This window comes from Lolium rigidum, chromosome 7 (genome assembly GCF_022539505.1).
Source record: "Lolium rigidum isolate FL_2022 chromosome 7, APGP_CSIRO_Lrig_0.1, whole genome shotgun sequence".
Lineage (NCBI taxonomy): Eukaryota > Viridiplantae > Streptophyta > Magnoliopsida > Poales > Poaceae > Lolium > Lolium rigidum.
This window is the reverse complement of record NC_061514.1, coordinates 199,792,105-199,812,286: the sequence shown is the minus strand read 5'-3', so window position 1 is coordinate 199,812,286 and position 20,182 is coordinate 199,792,105. Positions and strand designations below refer to the sequence as shown.

At 42.3% G+C, this 20,182-nt stretch overlaps 1 protein-coding gene across 1 annotated transcript; it reads right to left on the bottom strand.

Annotated features, from left to right (window-relative positions):
* Positions 1 to 12,036: 12,036 nt before the first annotated feature.
* On the bottom strand, positions 12,037 to 17,977 carry LOC124675705 (pyruvate kinase isozyme A, chloroplastic-like). The gene is made up of 6 exons (XM_047211781.1): positions 17,450 to 17,977; positions 15,880 to 15,970; positions 15,388 to 15,581; positions 14,990 to 15,111; positions 12,783 to 13,261; positions 12,037 to 12,631 (listed from the first exon to the last, which is right to left on the bottom strand). The coding sequence occupies exons 1-6, from the start codon at positions 17,975 to 17,977 to the stop codon at positions 12,330 to 12,332; spliced, it is 1,716 nt and encodes a 571-aa protein (XP_047067737.1). The 3' UTR covers positions 12,037 to 12,329.
* Positions 17,978 to 20,182: the final 2,205 nt, after the last annotated feature.

Here is a 20,182-nt window from a genome sequence, read left to right as displayed (position 1 = left end):
ACCAAAGGAAGATCCTGTTTTTGATTTAAAACCTTTGCCTGATAATCTTAAATATGCTCATATTGATGATAAGAAAATATATCCTGTTATTATTAGTTCTAAGCTTACAGAGTTTGAAGAAGAAAGATTATTGCAAATATTGAAGAAACACCGAGGTGCTATTGGCTATACTCTTGATGACTTGAAGGGGATTTCTCCCTCTATTTGCCAACACGCCATTAATATGGAAGATGATGCGAAGCCTCGTTGTTGAACCTCGGCGTCGTCTAATTCCCAAGATGAAGGATGTGGTAAGAAATGAGGTATTACGACTTCTTGAAGCTGGTATTATATATCCTATTGCTGATAGTAGATGGGTTAGTCCTGTGCATTGCGTTCCTAAGAAAGGAGGAATGACTGTTGTGCCTAATGATAATGATGAGCTCATACCTCAAAGAGTAGTTGTAGGGTATAGAATGTGCATTGATTATCGAAAAGTTAATAAAGTTACTAAGAAAGATCATTACCCTTTACCATTTATTGATCAAATGCTAGAAAGGTTATCTAAAAATACTCATTTTTGCTTTCTTGATGGTTATTCTGGGTTTTCACAAATTGTCGTTAAAGCTAAAGATCAAGAGAAAACCACTTTTACTTGTCCCTATGGAACTTATGCTTATAGGCGTATGCCTTTTGGTTTATGTAATGCTCCTGCTACTTTTCAAAGATGCATGTCTGCTATTTTTCATGGCTTTTGTGAGAGTATTGTGGAAGTATTCATGGATGATTTTTCTTGTCTATGGGAATTCATTTGATAGTTGCTTGCGAAACCTTGATAAAGTTTTGCAGAGATGTGAAGAAACTAACCTTGTTCTTAATTGGGAGAAATGCCACTTTATGGTTAATGAAGGAATTGTATTGGGACATAAAATTTCCGAGAGAGGTATCGAAGTTGATAGAGCTAAAGTTGAAGCTATTGAGAAGATGCCCTATCCAAGGGATGTTAAAGGTATTCGTAGTGTTCTTGGTCATTCTGGGTTTTATAGGAGATTTATTAAAGATTTCTCCAAGATTTCAAAGCCTCTTACTAATCTTCTTCAAAAAGATGTACCTTTTGTTTTTGATGATGATTGTAAGGAAGCTTTTGAAACTCTAAAGAAAGCCTTAACAACTGCTCCTATAGTTGAACCCCCTGATTGGAATTTACCATTTGAAATTATGTGTGATGCTAGTGATTTTGCTGTAGGCGCTGTTCTTGGACAGCGAGTAGATAAAAAATTAAATGTTATTCATTATGCTAGCAAGACTCTTGACGCTGCTCAAAGAAATTATGCTACTACTGAAAAAGAATTGTTAGCTCGTAGTCTTTGCTTGTGATAAATTTAGATCTTATATTGTTGATTCAAAAGTTACAATTCATACTCGATCATGCTGCAATTAGATACCTTATGACAAAGAAAGATGCTAAGCCGAGGCTTATTAGATGGGTACTTCTTTTGCAAGAATTTGATTTACATATTGTAGATAGGAAAGGTGCTGATAATCCTGTTGTTGATAATTTGTCTAGATTGGAAAATATTGCTTATGACCCTGTTCCTGTTAATGATAGTTTTCCAAATGAACAATTGGATGTAATAAAGGTGAGCTCGCGAGACAGTCCTTGGTATGCTGATTATGCTAACTTTATTGTTTCCAAGTACTTGCCTCCAACCTTTTCAGCTCAGCAGAGGAGGAAATTCTTTTATGACTTGAGGCATTATTTCTGGGATGACCCACACTTATATAAAGAAGGAGTGGATGGTATTATGCGAAGGTGTGTTCCCGAATATGAACAACAAGAGATATTGAGTAAATGTCATGGCAGTGCTTATGGAGGACATCACGCCGGAGATAGAACCGCGCAAAAGGTTCTACAATCAGGTTTTTATTGGCCAACTCTCTTCAAAGATGCAAGGAAGTTTATTTTATCTTGTGATGAATGTCAAAGGGTTGGTAATATCTCCGGACGCAATGAAATGCCTATGAATTATACTCTTGTTATTGAACCGTTTGATTGTTGGGGATTTGACTTCATGGGACCTTTTCCCTCTTCAAAAGGTAACACTCATATACTTGTTGTTGTTGATTATGTTACTAAATGGGTGGAAGCCATACCTACAAAAAGTGCTCGATGGTGAGACCTCTTTAAAAATGCTTTTAGATATTATTTTTCCTAGATTTGGAGTACCTAGATATATTATGACTGATGGAGGTTCTCATTTTATTCATGGAGGTTTTAGAAAAACTCTTGCTAAGTATGGTATTAATCATAGAATTGCTTCCGCTTATCACCCTCAAAGTAGTGGCCAAGTAGAACTATCAAATAGAGAAATTAAATCTATTTTGGGAAAGACTCGTTAATAAATCTAGAAAGAATTGGGCTAGTAAATTGAAAGACGCACTATGGGCTTATAGAACTGCTTATAAAAACCCCATGGGAATGTCACCTTATAAAATGGTTTATGGAAAAGCTTGTCATTTACCTTTAGAATTAGAACACAAAGCTTATCGGGCTGTTAGAGAATTAAATAAAGATCCTAAACTTGCCGGTGATAAGAGGTTGCTACAATTAAGTTCTCTAGATGAATGGAGAAGTGAGGCTTATGAAAATGCTAAACTCTTTAAAGAAAAAGTTAAAAAATGGCATGATAGAAGGATCATCAAAAGAGAGTTTAATATTGGGGATAAAGTCCTATTGTATCGGTCTCGTCTCGGATTCTTTGCGGGGAAATTACTCTCGAAATGGGAAGGACCATATGTTGTTGAGGAGGTGTATCGTTCAGGAGCAATTAAAATTAGCTCTCTCCAAGGCAATGCTACGCAAGTGGTGAATGGACAAAGACTCAAGCATTATATCTCGGGTGATTCTTATAATGTTGATGTTGATATTATTCGAGTGGAAACACCGGAAGCTTTCATCAAGGGACAAATTGACGAGTCCGCCGAACTCGACTTTGAATAGGTAACAAGATCGGTAATGAAAAGTTCGCGATTTACTTTCCGAACATTATTTTTGTTGTTTTTGGAAAATATGAAAAATTACGAGTTCGAAACGGAGTGGAAAGGACGCACGAGGGCGTGGCACCACAGGCCGGCGCGGCCTGGCCTGGGCCCGCGCCGCCATGTGGTCTGGCCGCCTCGTCGCCCCTTTCCGACTCTGGTTCGATCTGGTACTTTCCGTTTGTTCTGAAAATTTTTATTATAAAATCCCCCGGACCCCTGGAGGTCCGTATATCGTTTTCTCGACGTGTTTTGTTTCGAGCTGTTTCTGCCAGGATCCGTTTTCAGTTTAGAGGCACCATGGTCTCCAAGAACAAGGGCAAGGGGCTTTCGGAGGAAGAAGTGAAGGAGGTGCCATCGAGACAAGATCAGCAAGCCGGAGGGAGCAAGCAAATCTTGGTGGGATCTGTTGACACTCAACGTTCTTTTTCTCATAACTTGCAGTGGACCTCTACCACCCGCTCTTAGCCTCGACTCCTTCCCCATGATGGAAGAAGTTCTACGGATTACCGATGAGTTTTGTGATCAATATCGGGCTCTAAGAAGAGAGGTGGAGATACTCCAGGAGGAGAATTGCCGTCTCCGAAGAATGATTGAATACCACTCGATTCGCATCACAAGGTCGTCATCGCCAACCTCAGATAACAATGAATCTCTTCGAATCTTAGTGCAGAATTGTCAAGCTGAGAAACTGAAGTTGAAGGAGTTTATTAAGAAGCGCGGGAAGAGTTCATCACCACCATCGCCAAAGGAGTAATTCATCATCGGTATTGGCATCCCCTTGGTTTGTTCCAAGCTTGGGGAGTGCCGCGGTATCACATTATCATTACCTTTTACTTTTTACTATCAAGTAGTGTCATATCATGAGTAGGGAAGTTATCGTATGAGATGGGTTGCAGTGTGGAGTATCTCTCCTTTAGTTTGTCTATGTATCCCTTGGTGTGAGTTATCGTTATGGAATATTAATGAGAAGTCTTATCATTTACATATTGCACACCTTATTTTAGTTTGCAATTTCTACTATATGATTGATCTTGATTTTAGTATTGGTACCACTTTGGGAGCATTGAGTTAATCTATTTGGTTTTGGCAAACTTAGCAATGGTCAATAGCAACAACACTTTGAGTTTTAGATGAATAGAGGAAGTACATGTAGAAGATATTATTATCTTCCTTATCGGCTCTTAGCTTAGTATTCTAAAGTTAAAACTGTTTGTGTTTACAAGTAAGATGCATGATTGTTTCTATCACATGTATATTTGTTTGTTTCACCTCAACTCTTATGCTTGCTAATTAACCTTGCTAGCCAAAGACCTGTACCGAGAGGGAATACTTCTCGTGCATCCAAACCCGAACCCAAACCTATGCCATTTGTGTCCACCATACCTACCTACTGCATGGTATTGTTTGCCATTCCAAGTAAATACTTCATGTGCTACCTTTAAACAATTCAAAACTTATTACTTCTTATTTGTGTCAATGTTTTATAGCTCATGAGGAAGTATGTGGTGTTTTATCTTTCAGTCTTGTTAGGCAGCCTCCACTAATGGACTAGTGGCTTCATCCACTTATCCTATAATTTTGCAATAAGAGCTGGCAACGGGGTTCCCAGCCCCAATTAATCAACTTTCATTAATAATCCTCTTCACATGTTTTGCCCCGATTCATCAGTAAGCAACTTAATTTTGCAATAGACACTCCTCCATGGTATGAGATTGTTGGAAGGCACCCGAGGATTCGGTTAGCCATGGCTTGTGTAAGCAAAGGTTGGGGGGAGTGTCACCCTTAAATAAACTAAAATACATGTGTAAACAAAAGAGAAGAGGGATGATCTACCTTGCTGGTAGAGATAACGTCCTTCATGGGAGCCGCTCTTTGGAGGTCTGTTTGGCAAGGGGGTTAGAGTACCCGCTACCAGTCGTTGACAACAACAAACACCTCTAAAAAATTTACTTTTATTCTCTTTATATGATTTCAAAACTGAAAAAGCTCTAGCACATAATTTAATCTCTGCTTCCCTCTGCGAAGGGCCTGTCTTTTACTTTATGTTGAGTCAGTAAACCTATTTCCCTCCATCTCAAGCAAGCATTTGAGTTGTTGTGATCAAACTATTATATTGTGATTTGCTTCATCATGTTTTTACTCTTTCTTGTTTAGTACAAGTTTTACCTTGAATAAATATAACTTTGAGAGTCATCAATGATAAATATGATTGAGTATGCAAGTTTACCATAAGTTTTTAATATGAGAGCGCTGCTCAATAGATGAATATAATTTGTTAAATGTTCTCTGACCAAGAACAAAGTTTGCCATCACCAATTATGATTCCTTATGCACCTTTATTTGTGATTACCTTATACTTGTTTCAAGTTGAATTATATGAGGAAGTTGTTTACTATAATGTCTTGTGTGAATGAATATGATGCTTCTTGTCCGTATTTTATTTATCGACTCTTCACTCCATAAACATGTGGACCTGTCTACAGAGTTCAGTTTCGCTTGGGGACAAGCGAAGTCTAAGCTTGGGGGAGTTGATACGTCCAAATTGCATCACTATTTTATATCATAATTTGCTGTTATTCATTGATATATTTCATATTGGAACACAATACTTATGTTATTTCATCTATTTTGCATGTTTCATGATTATTTGGAGATCAAGCACCGGAGCCAGGATTCTGCTGGAAAAAGCACCGTCGAATGCAATATTTCGGAAGATCAACTGTGGAAGGGAGTTTTACCAAAAATCCTATTTTTCCAGATGACGAAGGAAGCCAGAAGAAGGGGCCAGGAGGACCCAGGGTGGGCCCACACCCTAGGGCGACGCGGCCCATGCCCTGGCCGCGCCGCCATGTGGTCCGGGGGCCCACGACCCCTTTCGCCTCCTTTTCTTCGCGAAACCCTTCGTCCCGAAGACCCAAGCCAGAGAGGAATCCTCACGAAGGGTTACGGCCGCCTCGCGGGGCGGAGAACACCGGAGAGAAAAGAGCTCTCCGGCGGGCAGGAATCCGCCGGGGAAATTCCCTCCCGGAGGGGGAAATCGACGCCATCGTCACCGCCATCGAGCTGGACATCATCTCCATCACCATCATCATCATCTCCACCATCATCACCGCCATCTCCTCCGCAGCACCTCGTCACCGCCGTAGCAATTTGGGTTTGATCTTGATTGTTTGATAGGGGAAACTCTCCCGGTATCTATTCATACTTGTTGTTGATGCTATTGAGTGAAACCATTGAACCAAGTTCATGTTCAGATTGTTATTCATCATCATATCACCTCTGATCATGTTCCATATGATGTCTCGTGAGTAGTTCGTTTAGTTCTTGAGGACATGGGTGAAGTCTAAATGTTAGTAGTGAACTATGGTTGAGTAATATTCAATGTTATGATATTTAAGTTGTGGTGTTATTCTTCTAGTGGTGTCGTGTGAACGTCGACTACACGACACTTCACCATTTATGGGCCTAGGGGAATGCATCTTGTACTCGTTTGCTAATTGCGGGGTTGCCGGAGTGACGAAACCTAAACCCCCGTTGGTATATCGATGCAGGAGGGATCGCAGGATCTCAGAGTTTAAGGATGTGGTTAGATTTATCTTAATTACTTTCTTGTAGTTGCGGATGCTTGCAAGGGGTATAATCACAAGTATGTATTAGTCCTAGGAAGGGCGGTACATTAGCACAGGTTCACCCACACAACACTTATCAAAACAATGAAGATTAATCAGCTATATGTAGCGAAAGCACTAGACTAAAATCCCGTGTGTCCTCGAGAACGTTTGGTCATTATAAGTAAACAAACCGGCTTGTCCTTTGTGCTAAAAAGGATTGGGCCACTCGCTGCAATTATTTCTCTCGCATTTTACTTACTCGTACTTATTTCATCTGTTACATCAAAACCCCCCGAATACTTGTCTGTGAGCATTTACAGTGAAACCTTCATCGAAACTGCTTGTCAACACCTTCTGCTCCTCGTTGGGATCGACATTCTTACTTATCGAAGATACTACGATACACCCCCTATACTTGTGGGTCATCAGCGCGCCATTTCTCGAACGCTTCACCGCTCATCGGCTTGAGCGGCGGGTCCTGCTTGTACCACCGCCCACCCGCGGCGTACTCCCGGAGCGGCTCCGGCACGTACAGCGCGCCGGCGTACTTGCAGGCCGCGCGACGGCTCCCGGCGGCGGACAGCTTGCACTTGAGCCGCCACGCATCCTCTACGGTGTCCGGCGAGCGGGATCGCTTCGATCCGCTCGCCGGCGAGGCGCTACTGCGGCGGCGGGAGTCCATCCAGGCTTGGGGGTGGAATGCGGCGCGGAGGAGCGGCTAATTGCTCGCCGGAGCAGGAGGAGGAGGCGGCGGCGCACGGCGGAGCTAGGGTTGCGAGTGAGGGGTTAACCCCTCACTCGCACCTGCGCCCACTATATGTACGGGGCGACGGGGCCGATTTCCTGGGCCCCGTATTCCGCCGAAACGGGGCGGCCCGAATACGGGGCCTGCTAGACGGCCCAAACCGCGCCTGCCCCGTATGTCGCCGGAATTTTACGGGGTGGGCGGGTTATACGGGACCTGTTAGACATGCTCTAACCTAAAAGGGTCGTCTCCTACGAGATGTGATAGCACTGAAAAATAACATAGCAGACCTGCAAGTATAAGAATGCTGAACGTTCTTTTCCCTCTGTGCCTTGCAAATATAGCAAACAATCTTCTTGTTGGTTAGTTTATAAAATACTTTTTATTCATTTTAGATGATGCAGTCATATGACCGTACTATTCAGATTTGTATCCAATGAATTGATTCTATTGGGATCCATCCTGATGGACCAATGAGTCATCGCTGGTATACAATCCGATTGACTACAATTTCGGCCGTTTCTATGATCTCATCTGGATGAAACTCTGTTTCAAAGAGTTGCTGATTGTGAGCAAGACTCTGTCAACAGTTTAATTAGTTAACTATCCTGACGATTAGTGGGAACTTCTTATGTGACCATGCGGTCATTAACGTCATGCCTATGGCAGTAAGGATAGAAATCTTATCTGAATTTATATATCTCAATTAGTTTATTTGATCAAAGTATTACCGCCAGGATCAGTTTAATTACAAGGTAAGATTATTTCCTTTTTCAAGTGTTGCTTCATAAAAGTAAGTAGTACTCGTATTATCTTATTCACCTTAAGTCTACAGGTGAAATTGCTTGTATATGAAACTTAATTGATACTAACTTCCTCCTGTGGTACATAGCGCATTAACTTACAATAAATTTGAATTTGTTTCGATAAGACATATGTCGTTCTGCAATTTGATGATATGTCTCTGGTTGCCGGTGGATGATGATTATAGTCCAGTTACAGATATAAATGACTGGAAATTAAAGTATCTATAGGATGTGAGGACACATGTTACCAGCAAGTGATTAATTAATTGGTCAGTCTGCCAAGCATGGATGCAATTCAAGTGTTTAGAGGTCTATTACTTGCAGGATTTAGAAGAAAGGCAATCAAACTAATTATCAACTGCATATATTAAGCCCTACCGCCCTATAAACAAACACCTTGAGAAGCTCACATCAGCTAGCTAGCTACTGATTGCTGCCTGCGTGGATGGTTTAGGTCGATTTCATTAATTAATTAGAGGAAGACAATGTTACACACCATCCTTTCATCAGCAATATTTTTATCATCAAGATTTTGCAGGATAAATTAATTTTGTGCGGCAAAAAAATTTCAATAAAGAAAATATATTAATATCAAGACATAGCAAGGTCTAGTTAGTTTTAGAACTTCAAAGTAATAAAGCACCCATTATAAAAAAAAGTTAATTTTAGAAGTCAATATTGCCTTAGAGTTCGTTAAAAGACATTTGTTTTCAGAATCCAGTATATATGCTACATTTCAGACTTTCACTGCAAATCTGCAACATAATTTTGGGGCATATGAACACCTCAGACTTCAGGTTAATGACAGCCTGTTCTATGGTCAAGCCCTAGTAAGTGCATTGTCATGATTGGCAAAGTTTTTTTTCACTAACCATGCTCATCTATGGAGGATGCCATTGCTCTCAAGTTATTTTCACATGATGGTCATCAGAGTCACTTTCATGTACACATACCAGTGGGCTCATATAGCGGGACATTCTGTATTCTAGATGGAAGGGATTCAGGGAGTACACCGGGCCACAAGCCAACAATATCACACCACTTTCGCTTCACAAAAGGTCAAAAAAATAGAATCCTACCTCTCCAAGTCTCCATTCATGAAAGCTATGCCTTTTTGGTTTTTTTTTTCTTCCACACAGCAAGTAATACATCTATTTATCCCACAATAAGTGGTTGATAGGGATATATATGATGATGATATCCTAGAGTGACAATCTATGTAGCAAACGAATATATCTGAAACTTCATGTCCTTTTGCATGTGTCCGTGTGTGTAATTTTGCAACCTTATCTCAAGGTCATAGATATAGGCTTAGTTTCCTAGGTTGGTTGTTTGGTTGTGATTTTAGGGAGAGGATATGTATTGTTTGGTTCTGTGGCTATGTGCGACGTGGTTGACTGTTCATAGTGGCATGGCATACATCATGTTTTCAACAAAAAATAGTACGCCTCCAATTATGATCCTACAAAACTTAAACGTTGTGATTGTACTTTCCATATGCGCATATCATATATTTTGTTTTGCAAATGATGTTGTTTAAGAATTACCTTCTCACTGCAGTGGATTATCATAATCTTCTTTTTAACATCAGTTTTTCCAATTTTATGTGGGTATGACCAGGGCCGGCCCTGACATGTCGGGGGCTCGGGGCAAGATAATAAAATGGGCCCTATGTTTATACGTAAATAATTATAATACTAGATGTCAAGAAGTTCGTCTAAATTTGGATGTATCTATGCTTAAAAAATATCTAGATACATTCATATTTAGATAAATTTTTGACATCTAAAAATGGATAGAGCCATAGAGGTAGTATAATAATCAGTTTTTCTCATACATACACACAATAAAATGGAATCTATAATAGAAATATTTTCTCGAACTCTCAATAGATAGTACCTTTTGAATTTTCATTGTTCCCAAAGATTTCTTCTACGGCGCCATCTGCTTCGTTTCTCTTCTGTCATTTTACTTAGATGTATACTTTCTAGAGGACAACTTATAGAGTATAGCACACAAACATTACACAACTTTTGCATGATGATATTGAAACAAAAATACATGGAGGTGGAGGATCCAAGACGGGCTGCCTGCTGTGGACGTGATCTCGCTGCAAAAACAAATCCACTCCACCACTAGCAAGATCACTACCGGCGATCAGCCAAGGGCCTGCAATCCGCCGTCTCCCCTTACCCGTATCAACTAGAGAGGCAACTCAATCCTATATAAAAAATATGGAATGAGATTACTGAAGCACTAGATGTACTCGAACTGAATGAAAAATTCAGACAAATCTGAGAGATTTATCAAAGGCGAATTTACATTGGGAATCAATAGATTGGTTCTCCTCCTCAATTAATTCCGGCCAAACTTCCTGAAATCACGGAGCCCCATCGGTGATTTGGGGAAGTGAAACCAGAAGACGAACTGAAGAAAAGAGGGAGGCGACATGAAGACGAATGGAGTTGCAACGCCTGTACATTTTCCCGAGAATCGTTAGTTTTTACTGCTGCCTTCATTAAGGCCTAATCAATTTCCGGGGCTCTTAAGATTCGGGGGCCCAGTGCGGTTGCACCGGTTGCACTGGCTCAGAGCCGGGCCTGGGTATGACCCTCTTTTTTTTGGCTAATTTTCAGCAAATAATAATAGAATAAGCACAGCATGGCAAAGTTCAGCAACCGCGAACTGAAATTAAATATCAGTGCTTCAGGGAAACGTTCGCGCGGAGGGATCGATATGATGTGCATCAACTCACACAAAGCCAGAGGAAAAGGAAAACACTGGCGGTTGTGGTCGATCTTGACAACTGCTCCGCATTTGACCTCCCTCCATCGAAAGATTAGCTAGAAACACCAACACACGTGTGTCACGTCTTAAGGCTGTCGATGCATGTAGTATAACCACGTCATTTCGTACTACATATAGGAAAGCAACTTTTAGTACCGACGTGTTTCATATGTAGACTCACGCGCGTGGCAAAAACCATTTTATCTGTCGGCACGCGTGCCGCAGACGTGTGGATTCCTCGGTCGGTCGACCGAAGCTAGTATAGCAGTAGCACACTGTACACCCATCATGACTGGGCCTCCGTGTCCTACACAGACATACTATAGTAGTACTACTATCTTCGTAAATTTTCGTTTTGACTTCTTGTCCTGGTCGCAAGTGTTTTTATCAGGCTAGCCATAGTGCTAGTATCATAGCTAGTATCATGTACATTAGTCCCACAAAAATGCTGATGTGGTAGCTAATTAAAGAGGAGAGAGGACATTAGAGTAACATAGGTAGATACTGTATCATAGCGCATGTCACGAGAAAAGTTAATGGCAAACAAATCTTGTGCACAAATTTGCATTGAGATTCTAAAAAGTAATAAATATAGCATGACTATGATACTATTTCATGATACTAACCACTATAGAGATAGTATCATACACAAGTATCATATGCATGATACTACTACATGATACTTACCACTATGACCAGCCTCATTGCATCTGCTTATGAGTTGCGACTTGCGAGTGTGCACTTTGTGGCTCCTCATTTAATTATACCGGACTCCTATGTAGTACGTACATCGGTTGTCAAAGTTTCAGTATATCAGCTTGGATTCCAAACTACTGTATACAGAGATACTCCCTCTCTCACAGTTTATAAGGCACGCGCGTACTCCTAGGTCGCAAATTTGATCAAGTTAGCATTAGTTATATGTTATAAAAATTATATCATTGGAAAGTTCAGATGTTCTATTTTCTAATGATATAATTTTTGTATTATATAATTTAAATTATATAGGTTAAATTGATAACCTAGGGTTACGCGCGCGCCCAATAAACTGTGAAGGAGGGAGTACTGAAAATTTTCGGGAGTTGTTGCTTGCTGTAATAAATATCACTTTACATTGTACCACTTGACACAAGTAAACCAAACAGAGACACAAAATCGTAGACTTACCAATGTCCAGACTAATCCTAGATGATACAGGAGTATTACATCAGGCTAGGAAGTGCAGCCCATTATTGTTGTCGCAGTTGACTTCCAAGGTTCCGTCTAACACAAGAACACACGAATAAATTGCAAACAGAAACTGGCCTAGAGCAGTCTCTCGTTTGTACAGACCAGCGCAGAGAGGGATGATGATGTCTCTCATGGTACGTTCATCACCTGGATGGACTGCAGCATGTCAGAGAGAGCGATCACCAGGTCACCGGACTTGATCATGCCCCTGGCCTTGAGCAGGGAGAATGTACGGTTTAGATTGCTCTCCATGTCGTCAGAGAAGGTGAGGCGAAAGGGAATGAGGCCCCATTGGAGGTTCAGCCGTCTCCTGACGGACGTCGAGTTCGTGAAAGCGAAGATCGGGCAGTCAGGACGGCAACGTGACAACAGGGACGCCATGTGGCCACCCTTTGTGTAGACAAAAACAGCATCCACTTCCAATTTGTTAGCTGCAAGTCAAATTAGTTGTTGTTAGACATAGCTCAAGTGCCAAGGTTAATTGAGGTGTTACGTGAATAACCATGATAGTGCACAAAAATTGAAAGATAAACAGCAATATATTTGACAATATAGCAGGCATAATGTGGCAGCAATAATTACCCATTTTCGCTGCTGAAATGCAGATTTCTTCTGATATTTTACCAGAGAAAGAAGACGAAACATCATCAAGTTCTAGTGCCTCATGATGCTTCTCCTCCCTCCACCATCTCTCAATCCTCAAGCTAACACTATTGAGGACACTGAGAGCCTTATCTGGATACCTCCCCATTGCTGACTCGCCAGAAAGCATAAGAGCATCTGCACGTTGGTGGACTGCTTCAGAAACATCGGCAACTTCCGCCCTGGTGGGTATGGGATACTCGATCATTGACTCGAGAAGCTGAGAAGCCACGATGACTGGCTTGTTTAGCTGCCTGCAGAGTTTAACTATCTTTTGCTGTATTGAAGGGACCTGTTCCAAGGGGATTTGTGCCCCCAAGTCCCCTCTGGCTACCATGGCACCATCTGATGCACGGATGATCTCCTCCAAGTTTGTTAAAGAGTCGATGCTCTCGATCTTTGCAATGACCGCTATGTCACTGGTCACAAACAGCAAAACAATAATGATCAGGATGGAACAAATTTGAAATCAAACAAAGCTAATGCTTCAGAAATACATCGGATGGCTCATTTTTGTTCAGAATGCATATCTTGATCTTGTCAGTAGCAAACCATATAGATCAACCTCAGAAAGTATGTAGCAATTACCGACAGTGAAAGATATTTTCTAATGTCATTCAACTGCATGCAGTTTCTTTACCATGCTCATTCTTTTAGCCACAAAACAAAATACTCGTGGAATGACTAGAAGTTACGATCGAAGGGCTTCAAGTTTAAAGTAAGATGCATGTAGCACCAAAACCTAGTGCACCTCCCCATTTTAAAGCTTAAATATTCCCGTAGACATTGTGCTCTGAATTGTCCTCCAGAATCCCTAATGAAATAGTAGAAAGCTAGTCATACGCAGCTGGTTCCTGGTTTCGGTGAAAATGTAGGTGCTGAGCTCCTGAGAGTTATGGCTAACTGCACCATTTTTAGCATCTGAGATGATCCGTCTAGATCTACTGTAACTGCTGCATAATATATTTGCAATTCACCCTATTATATGTTTTGTGAAAAGTTGATCATAAGTTGCTGAGTCATCCTATTATCTCCAGTAACTACAGAATCATACGAGAACTTAAACTGGGGGTACGAGAGTTGTTATAGCTCTAGAAATACCAGTACGCAATGGGAAATATGAAGTCGGTAGAGAAAATAAAACTATAATTGTGCTAATTAAATGCCTGCGTGTAAGAGGGGCGGGCGGTCCCACAGGTGGGCTGGGCATTAAGCGGATTTGAGCCACGGTGTTTTATCAACCTTACTTGCCAGGTCTAAGGTCGCTGCTGGTTCCATCAAGCCCTGCGCACTACGGCATGCCTGAAGTATTAACCAACCTTCTGACACAATACACATGACTCATCTAGTACGAGGATGTGGTGCGGATTGGCGATGAAGCCAGCATGCAATGGCACAGGCATCGGTGGTGTATTTGGTAGTGAAGATGGAGCGGAAGACTACGGCAGAAGGAGTCCTATGTCCAATAAGAATAGTTGATGATGCATGAAAATAATTGGGATCTCACACGCATTCAAGTTACAGCAATCAAATAAACACTACTGCACTTACGGACTACATGCTAGGAGGTTGAGCGATACACAGCACGCTATACCCATTACCAAACATTTAGATGTGCATACATGGGTATATAGTCATGCCGAGAGAATAGGGCAGAGAACAAAGGGAAGGTTGGTGCAGTTATGGCTGAGACTTTTTGGGGTTTGATTTTCTGCTACTGATATTGTAAATAGGTTGTTGGGAGCTGCGCGGGCTACAAAAACACGTGACTTGAAAAGGCCTAGCTGTCTGGGCGACTGTTTTCATGGCCATAGTCGTTAGATTCCTTACATGTTATTACAAAAAAATGTGCAAAGACTCAACAAGCAAGGATTGTGATCACTTTTGGACAGATTGTTTGTTGCATAGGGAGTTAGAAGCTGCCATGTACCCTGTCATGTGTCCCTTGCACTGCTCATACATTAGTTATTCAGTGTATTTGCTCATGTGTTACTTAAGCTAAGTGCCCATAACAATAATATTGCACCAATGGATGCGTAAGGTGTAGCCCCTGCTCCATGGAGAGAAGGACATGAGAGGGATGGGAAGAAAAACACCAGTATTAACCAGGTCTTTTAAACTGGTCAAGACCTCAAGAGAAATATTACCTGCCACGACTCCTTGCTGCAATGTAGCTCTTTAGATGGTTAATTACTTCAGCTGACTTGACGAATGAAACTGCAATAAAATCTACACCTTCAGCAATCCCAAAATCAATGTCAAGCCAATCCTGCAAAGGGCATCACAAGAAAATGGGGATTATTATCATAACTATTAAATCCCTCTTTTAGTAAAAACACTCGTGACAGTACCAAACTAAGAACATGATCACAGACTATTCCAAGGAATTCCTCGATATCACAATGCAGTGATTTGGGGTAATAGGACATTTTTAATTTTAAAAAATATCGTTATTCAGACAGCAAACAAAATTTCTGGCAGTCCAAGGTATTAACAATAAATACTACAGATTCAAAGCAACAAATTATCATAATAGTAAAATCACCTTAGATGTAATTGTCGGAAGCATAGCATTCTTCTCGCGGACAACACTGCCATCCCGCCAAAATGTAAGATTGGCACGTGGCAACAGCAAACCAGGATCTGTGCAACGGCACTTAACATCTGGTCCTAGTTTCTCAACAACCTCAAACCGAGCCATTCCACCATCGACAAGAAGATCATCACCAACTCTCACATCTGTGTAAGAATCAGAAATACATTAAGGTAGCAACAAAAACTATAAGGTCTTGTTTGATACTAGAGTTTTTCTGGGGATTAGTGGGCGTAATCCCCAAAGGGATTGGGTGAAACCCTTACCTTCACCCAATCCCCAATCCACTAGGTAGGGATAGTGTATTGGGTACTGGAGAAAATACACTAGAACCAGAAATGGTTTTAAGAATAAGTGGGGATTTGTGGTTTGGTGGGGATAATCCCCACAAATACTCTAGTACCAAACAAAGCCTAAAGAGGGTCAATAAAGAGGCATGCGAACCTTCAGCGAAGCCTTCGTAGTTCACATGAACAGTTAGTTCTGGGAGAGGTGCCTCAAAAGATCTAACGCTGAATGTCCAGATTTCTCCATCCTGTGAAATCCACCAAAACAGATAGTAAATGGAACTTCTATTAATTAATACAGAAATACTTTGCCAAAAGACTAATATTAGGCAGTAAATCATATAGCTGAACAAATCAGGTATTCTCATTGAATAAAGATTAGCTGAATTTCTCACATCTAACTTCTTGCTCTGTGATTTAAAATTTCAAAAAGAGGATCAGAATCTCATTTTACAAATTAATCAGTAGTGGCTCAATTACTTCTGGCTATTGATTTTAACTTTACTCTGAGATCAAGAGATTAAGAGATCATATCATGTCATTGCTAGTTACCATCACATTTCAACTGTTATATGCAGAAAAAAAGTTTGAGTTTGCACGGCAATTAGCGCAGATTTTACAAAAGGTTAAATTAGCTCAACAACCATGCATATATTCAATCTGTTGAATACACTGGTTACACCTACTGAATGTAGAACAGATGACCTGCAAAGTGCAGAGTACAGAATTCAGTAATCGCGAAGTTTTTGTGCCATGCCTACCTACAGATGGCAAAAGATCCAATTAATTTGTGGATTCCAAGTTTACAATTATATTATGGCTTCTGCCTTGTTTTCCCTCATTAACTGAGCAACCCTTTTCTATAGTGAATTGCAGCAGGGACTCCTGGCCCTTTTGAGGTTTCTCGGGAAAAAGAAGGTATACTTAAACACGGTCCAGGTCATAACTAACTTCCAAGTTCTTTTTTCTTCGAGGAATAATTTACAGATCTTTAAATAAGCAAATAAAAGCATTTCAGAAAGAAAACAAACTTAATACTCGAGTCCTATTGACAAGTTAACCAAATATAACTATGTTAGATATCAGTCTTGTTGGGGTTGCTGGGAATTGAACCCAAACGACTAAAAGTGGTTGGGGATTAGACCAGTTATCTCATACTACTACTAAATTGCTAACAGATACATCTGGTACAACCAATCCACTAAATCAGTCAAATCAGAATACAACCGACCGTATGACTGAAAACCTCCCTTGTTTTGTCAGCCGCTAGAAGCAAGACTTGAAGGATGGGATATAAGAACAGCATATACTTTTCACTTGAGGGCTTGCACCCTAGACCTTGACAATTACGATCAGAAGTTTATTGCTTATCAGTTGTTAGTTCTCTAGGATCTGGGAAAAGATCATGTAACTACCCAGTAAATCAAATATAAAGTTTGAGCTAATTTACTGCCCGCCGCACTGGTGAAAAATTATAAATGCTACTGGCATTTTCATAATGGGATACTCCATAGCAGACTGTTTCTCTTGAGCTCAAAACTGGACTAGCAGGTCACTGTGTTCAAGATAACTCTTCAAAAGTGTGTGGCCTAATAGATGAAGCAAAATTCAGGCATAACAGTACAGCGCCACTCCGCTCGTCCAGGCGCGCATTTCATCGAGCACAGGGCATGAAAATAAAATCACAGCGCCAAACCAACAAAAAATAAACCGAGCGCCAGGCTCACCTCCGCCTTGGCCGCGGGCGCGCCTCCGAGGTCCCCCATATGGATCTCACTCCCCTCAGTGTCCATCATGACGGCGATGGCGTAGCCCTTGTCCTCGTTGAGCCTGCGCACAGCGTCGATGACCTTCCGGTGCCAGTCGCGGTCCCCGTGGCACATGTTGAGTCGCGCGACGTTCATCCCGCCGACGGCGAGCGCCTCGAGCTCGGCGGGGCCGCAGGTGGCGGGGCCCACGGTGCAGACGAGCTTGGTGCGGCGCGTGCTCCGCGGCCCGTTCTCCCGCAGCTCGGTCTCCGTGGCCACGTGGGAGATTACGGGCTCGGCGGGCTCGGCCACGAGGAGGCCGTTGGGGTTGGGGAAGGCGGCGAGGTCGGGGAGGGCCGAGCTGCAGGAGGCGACGAGGCGGTGGGGCCGGCGGGCGGGGAGCAGGCGGAGGAGGGAAAGCGCCGCGCCGCCGAGAGGCGGGTGGGCTGACGCCGGGGCGGGGGGCTTGGGCGCCGCGAGGTGGAGGAGGGAGTGGGCGGCGGCCATGGCGGCGGCGGCGGGGGATGGGCGCGTGCGGGGTGGGGGTGAGAGGGAATTCTGCTGGGGGTTTTGGCTCGGGGAGGATGGCGGAGATTGCGAGGATGATGGTTTTGGTACGATGCCGCCCCGCTTGGGGAGTGTCGCCGGGACGCGAGTTGGAAGGTGACGTGGCCAGATGGTTGGATCTAACCGAGGCTTCACGTGTTGTCATTTTTCAAACCGGACCGGTTTGGCGGCTTGCGACTGTGAATGGACCTTCATGTCGGCTTCAAACTTTCTACGGTTTCGTCCGCACAGCGTGAGAGGGTCAATTTCATCCAACAATGCGGGAGGTTTCAACATTTTAACTAATGTTTCTTTTCTTGCGAATGGTCAAACAATGTTGCGACTATTGGATTTTTCTTTATCAGACACTATTATAATAAGTGTGATAAAGTCAATACACAGCAACATCGGTCCAAACGTCAATGCACCTAAAGCCATCGGTGTATATATTATACAACCCCAACATAATGTGTTCACCCCTCCATTTGCTTCTTGAAGATGGTGTAGCCAGGGACGGCACGTCTTGGAGGCCATACAGCCTGTCCCGGTCTTCTCTAGATGAAAAACTATGATTACAGGTCAAATATCATACGTTTTGGTAATTGTTGACTCAATTAGCATCATCTGGCCCATGCTACAATAGATGCGATGGGCTGTAGACCCTTAGTGCTGCCCAATAAGCATTTTGGCCAATGATTTGTGTCGTGTCATGCTCCACCACTAGGTGTAGCCATGTTGGATATCACCGAGATATATAGTCAGTTAAGGGCATAATGGAACAATTTCATAGTTCAATCTTCGACTCTGTTTGACCTCCAACAGGATGGCTAGGTTCTTTTTGTGCTAGGGATAGCTCGACATCATCTTCTTTCCGTATGCATTTTGCCTCATATAGGACACTCATGAACAGGCCGAAATCATTAGCACGAAGTGCTACCGGGAGCTTCTGTGTAGAGGGGCAACTATGGACCGTACGGAAAACTACAAACTTCAATTGTCTTTAGTAAGGACGTTGAAAAAGGCGTAACGTTGGTTACCAAAAAAAAAACACCTTCCATGGGTTATGAGAATTATAGATGGACTAGAACGTCAACTTGAAACTAGTATGATGTTATCTAGACCAGAAAATCATAAAGTGGCCTCCACCAGTGGAGGCTGGGATGGTCTTGCACACCATCAAGGCTAAATCCCTTCCTCGTAACACGTCTCTGTGCCAAAATTTGAGGAGACGCAAGAAGAAAGAATTGGGTCTAGGGCTGACCAAAAGCAAACAAAACTCTACATCTAACCACATCCACTCAACCTCGTTTTTGAAAGGGCTTTTCCCTCCCCTATGTGGTTCGGTGTTAATGAAAACATGATTAGCATACTAACCATGTTATTGAGATTTATGATAGTGCCTAAACACACTTGGAATGAAACATACATTGTTGGAGACTTCTCAAGCTGAAAAGAGAGAAGAGATGGAGTCCGAACATTTATTGTATATTGAGTCTTTAGGAAACCATACTATCAAGAGTGGGTTCTGAAAGGACACAGATGTCGCCTAGAGGGGGGTGAATAGGCGATTTAAAACTTTACGAGATGGGCTTAACAAATGCGGAATAAAACTAGCGTTTACTTTGTCAAGCCCAAAGCCTATATACTATTGTTCACCTATGTGCACCAACAACTTATTCTAAGCAATGGTTCACCTATGTGCACCAACAATTTATGCTAAGCAATACAAGCAAGTATGTGATAGCAAGATATATATAACTTCAAGCACGATGGCTATCACAAGGTAAAGTGCATAAGTAAAGAGCTCGGGTATAGAGATAACCGAGGCACGCGGGAGACGATTATTTATCCCGGAGTTCACACTCTTGCGAGTGCTAATCTCCGGTGGAGAGGTGCGGTTGCTTAGTGCTCCCGAACGCCACAAGAGGCTCACCTTGAGGTGTGGTTGCTCGATGCACACCAACGCCACAAAGGCCTCACCCCAAGATGCGGTACTCACACCACACACCGAACGCCACGAAGGCGCCTCACCTAAATCTCCGGTGACCCTCGCCACAAAGGCCTAGGTCACGGTTCCACTAAGGGATTTCCTTCGAGGCGGAAACCGGGCGTAGAATCCGTCTAGGGTTCCAAGAACCCAAGAGTAACAACCTTCTTGATTTCACC

What these genes read in the sequence shown, in the direction of transcription:
- LOC124675705 (XM_047211781.1), bottom strand. Translation starts at nt 17,977, where the DNA reads ATGGCCGCCGCCCACTCCCTCCTCCACCTCGCGGCGCCCAAGCCCCCC. An exon ending in CGCCCGCGGCCAAGGCGGAG is followed by an intron (nt 15,971 to 17,449) that starts GTGAGCCTGGCG and finishes TGGATTTCACAG; the next exon opens with GATGGAGAAATCTGGACATT. An exon ending in CATTTCAGCAGCGAAAATGG is followed by an intron (nt 12,632 to 12,782) that starts GTAATTATTGCT and finishes TTTGACTTGCAG; the next exon opens with CTAACAAATTGGAAGTGGAT.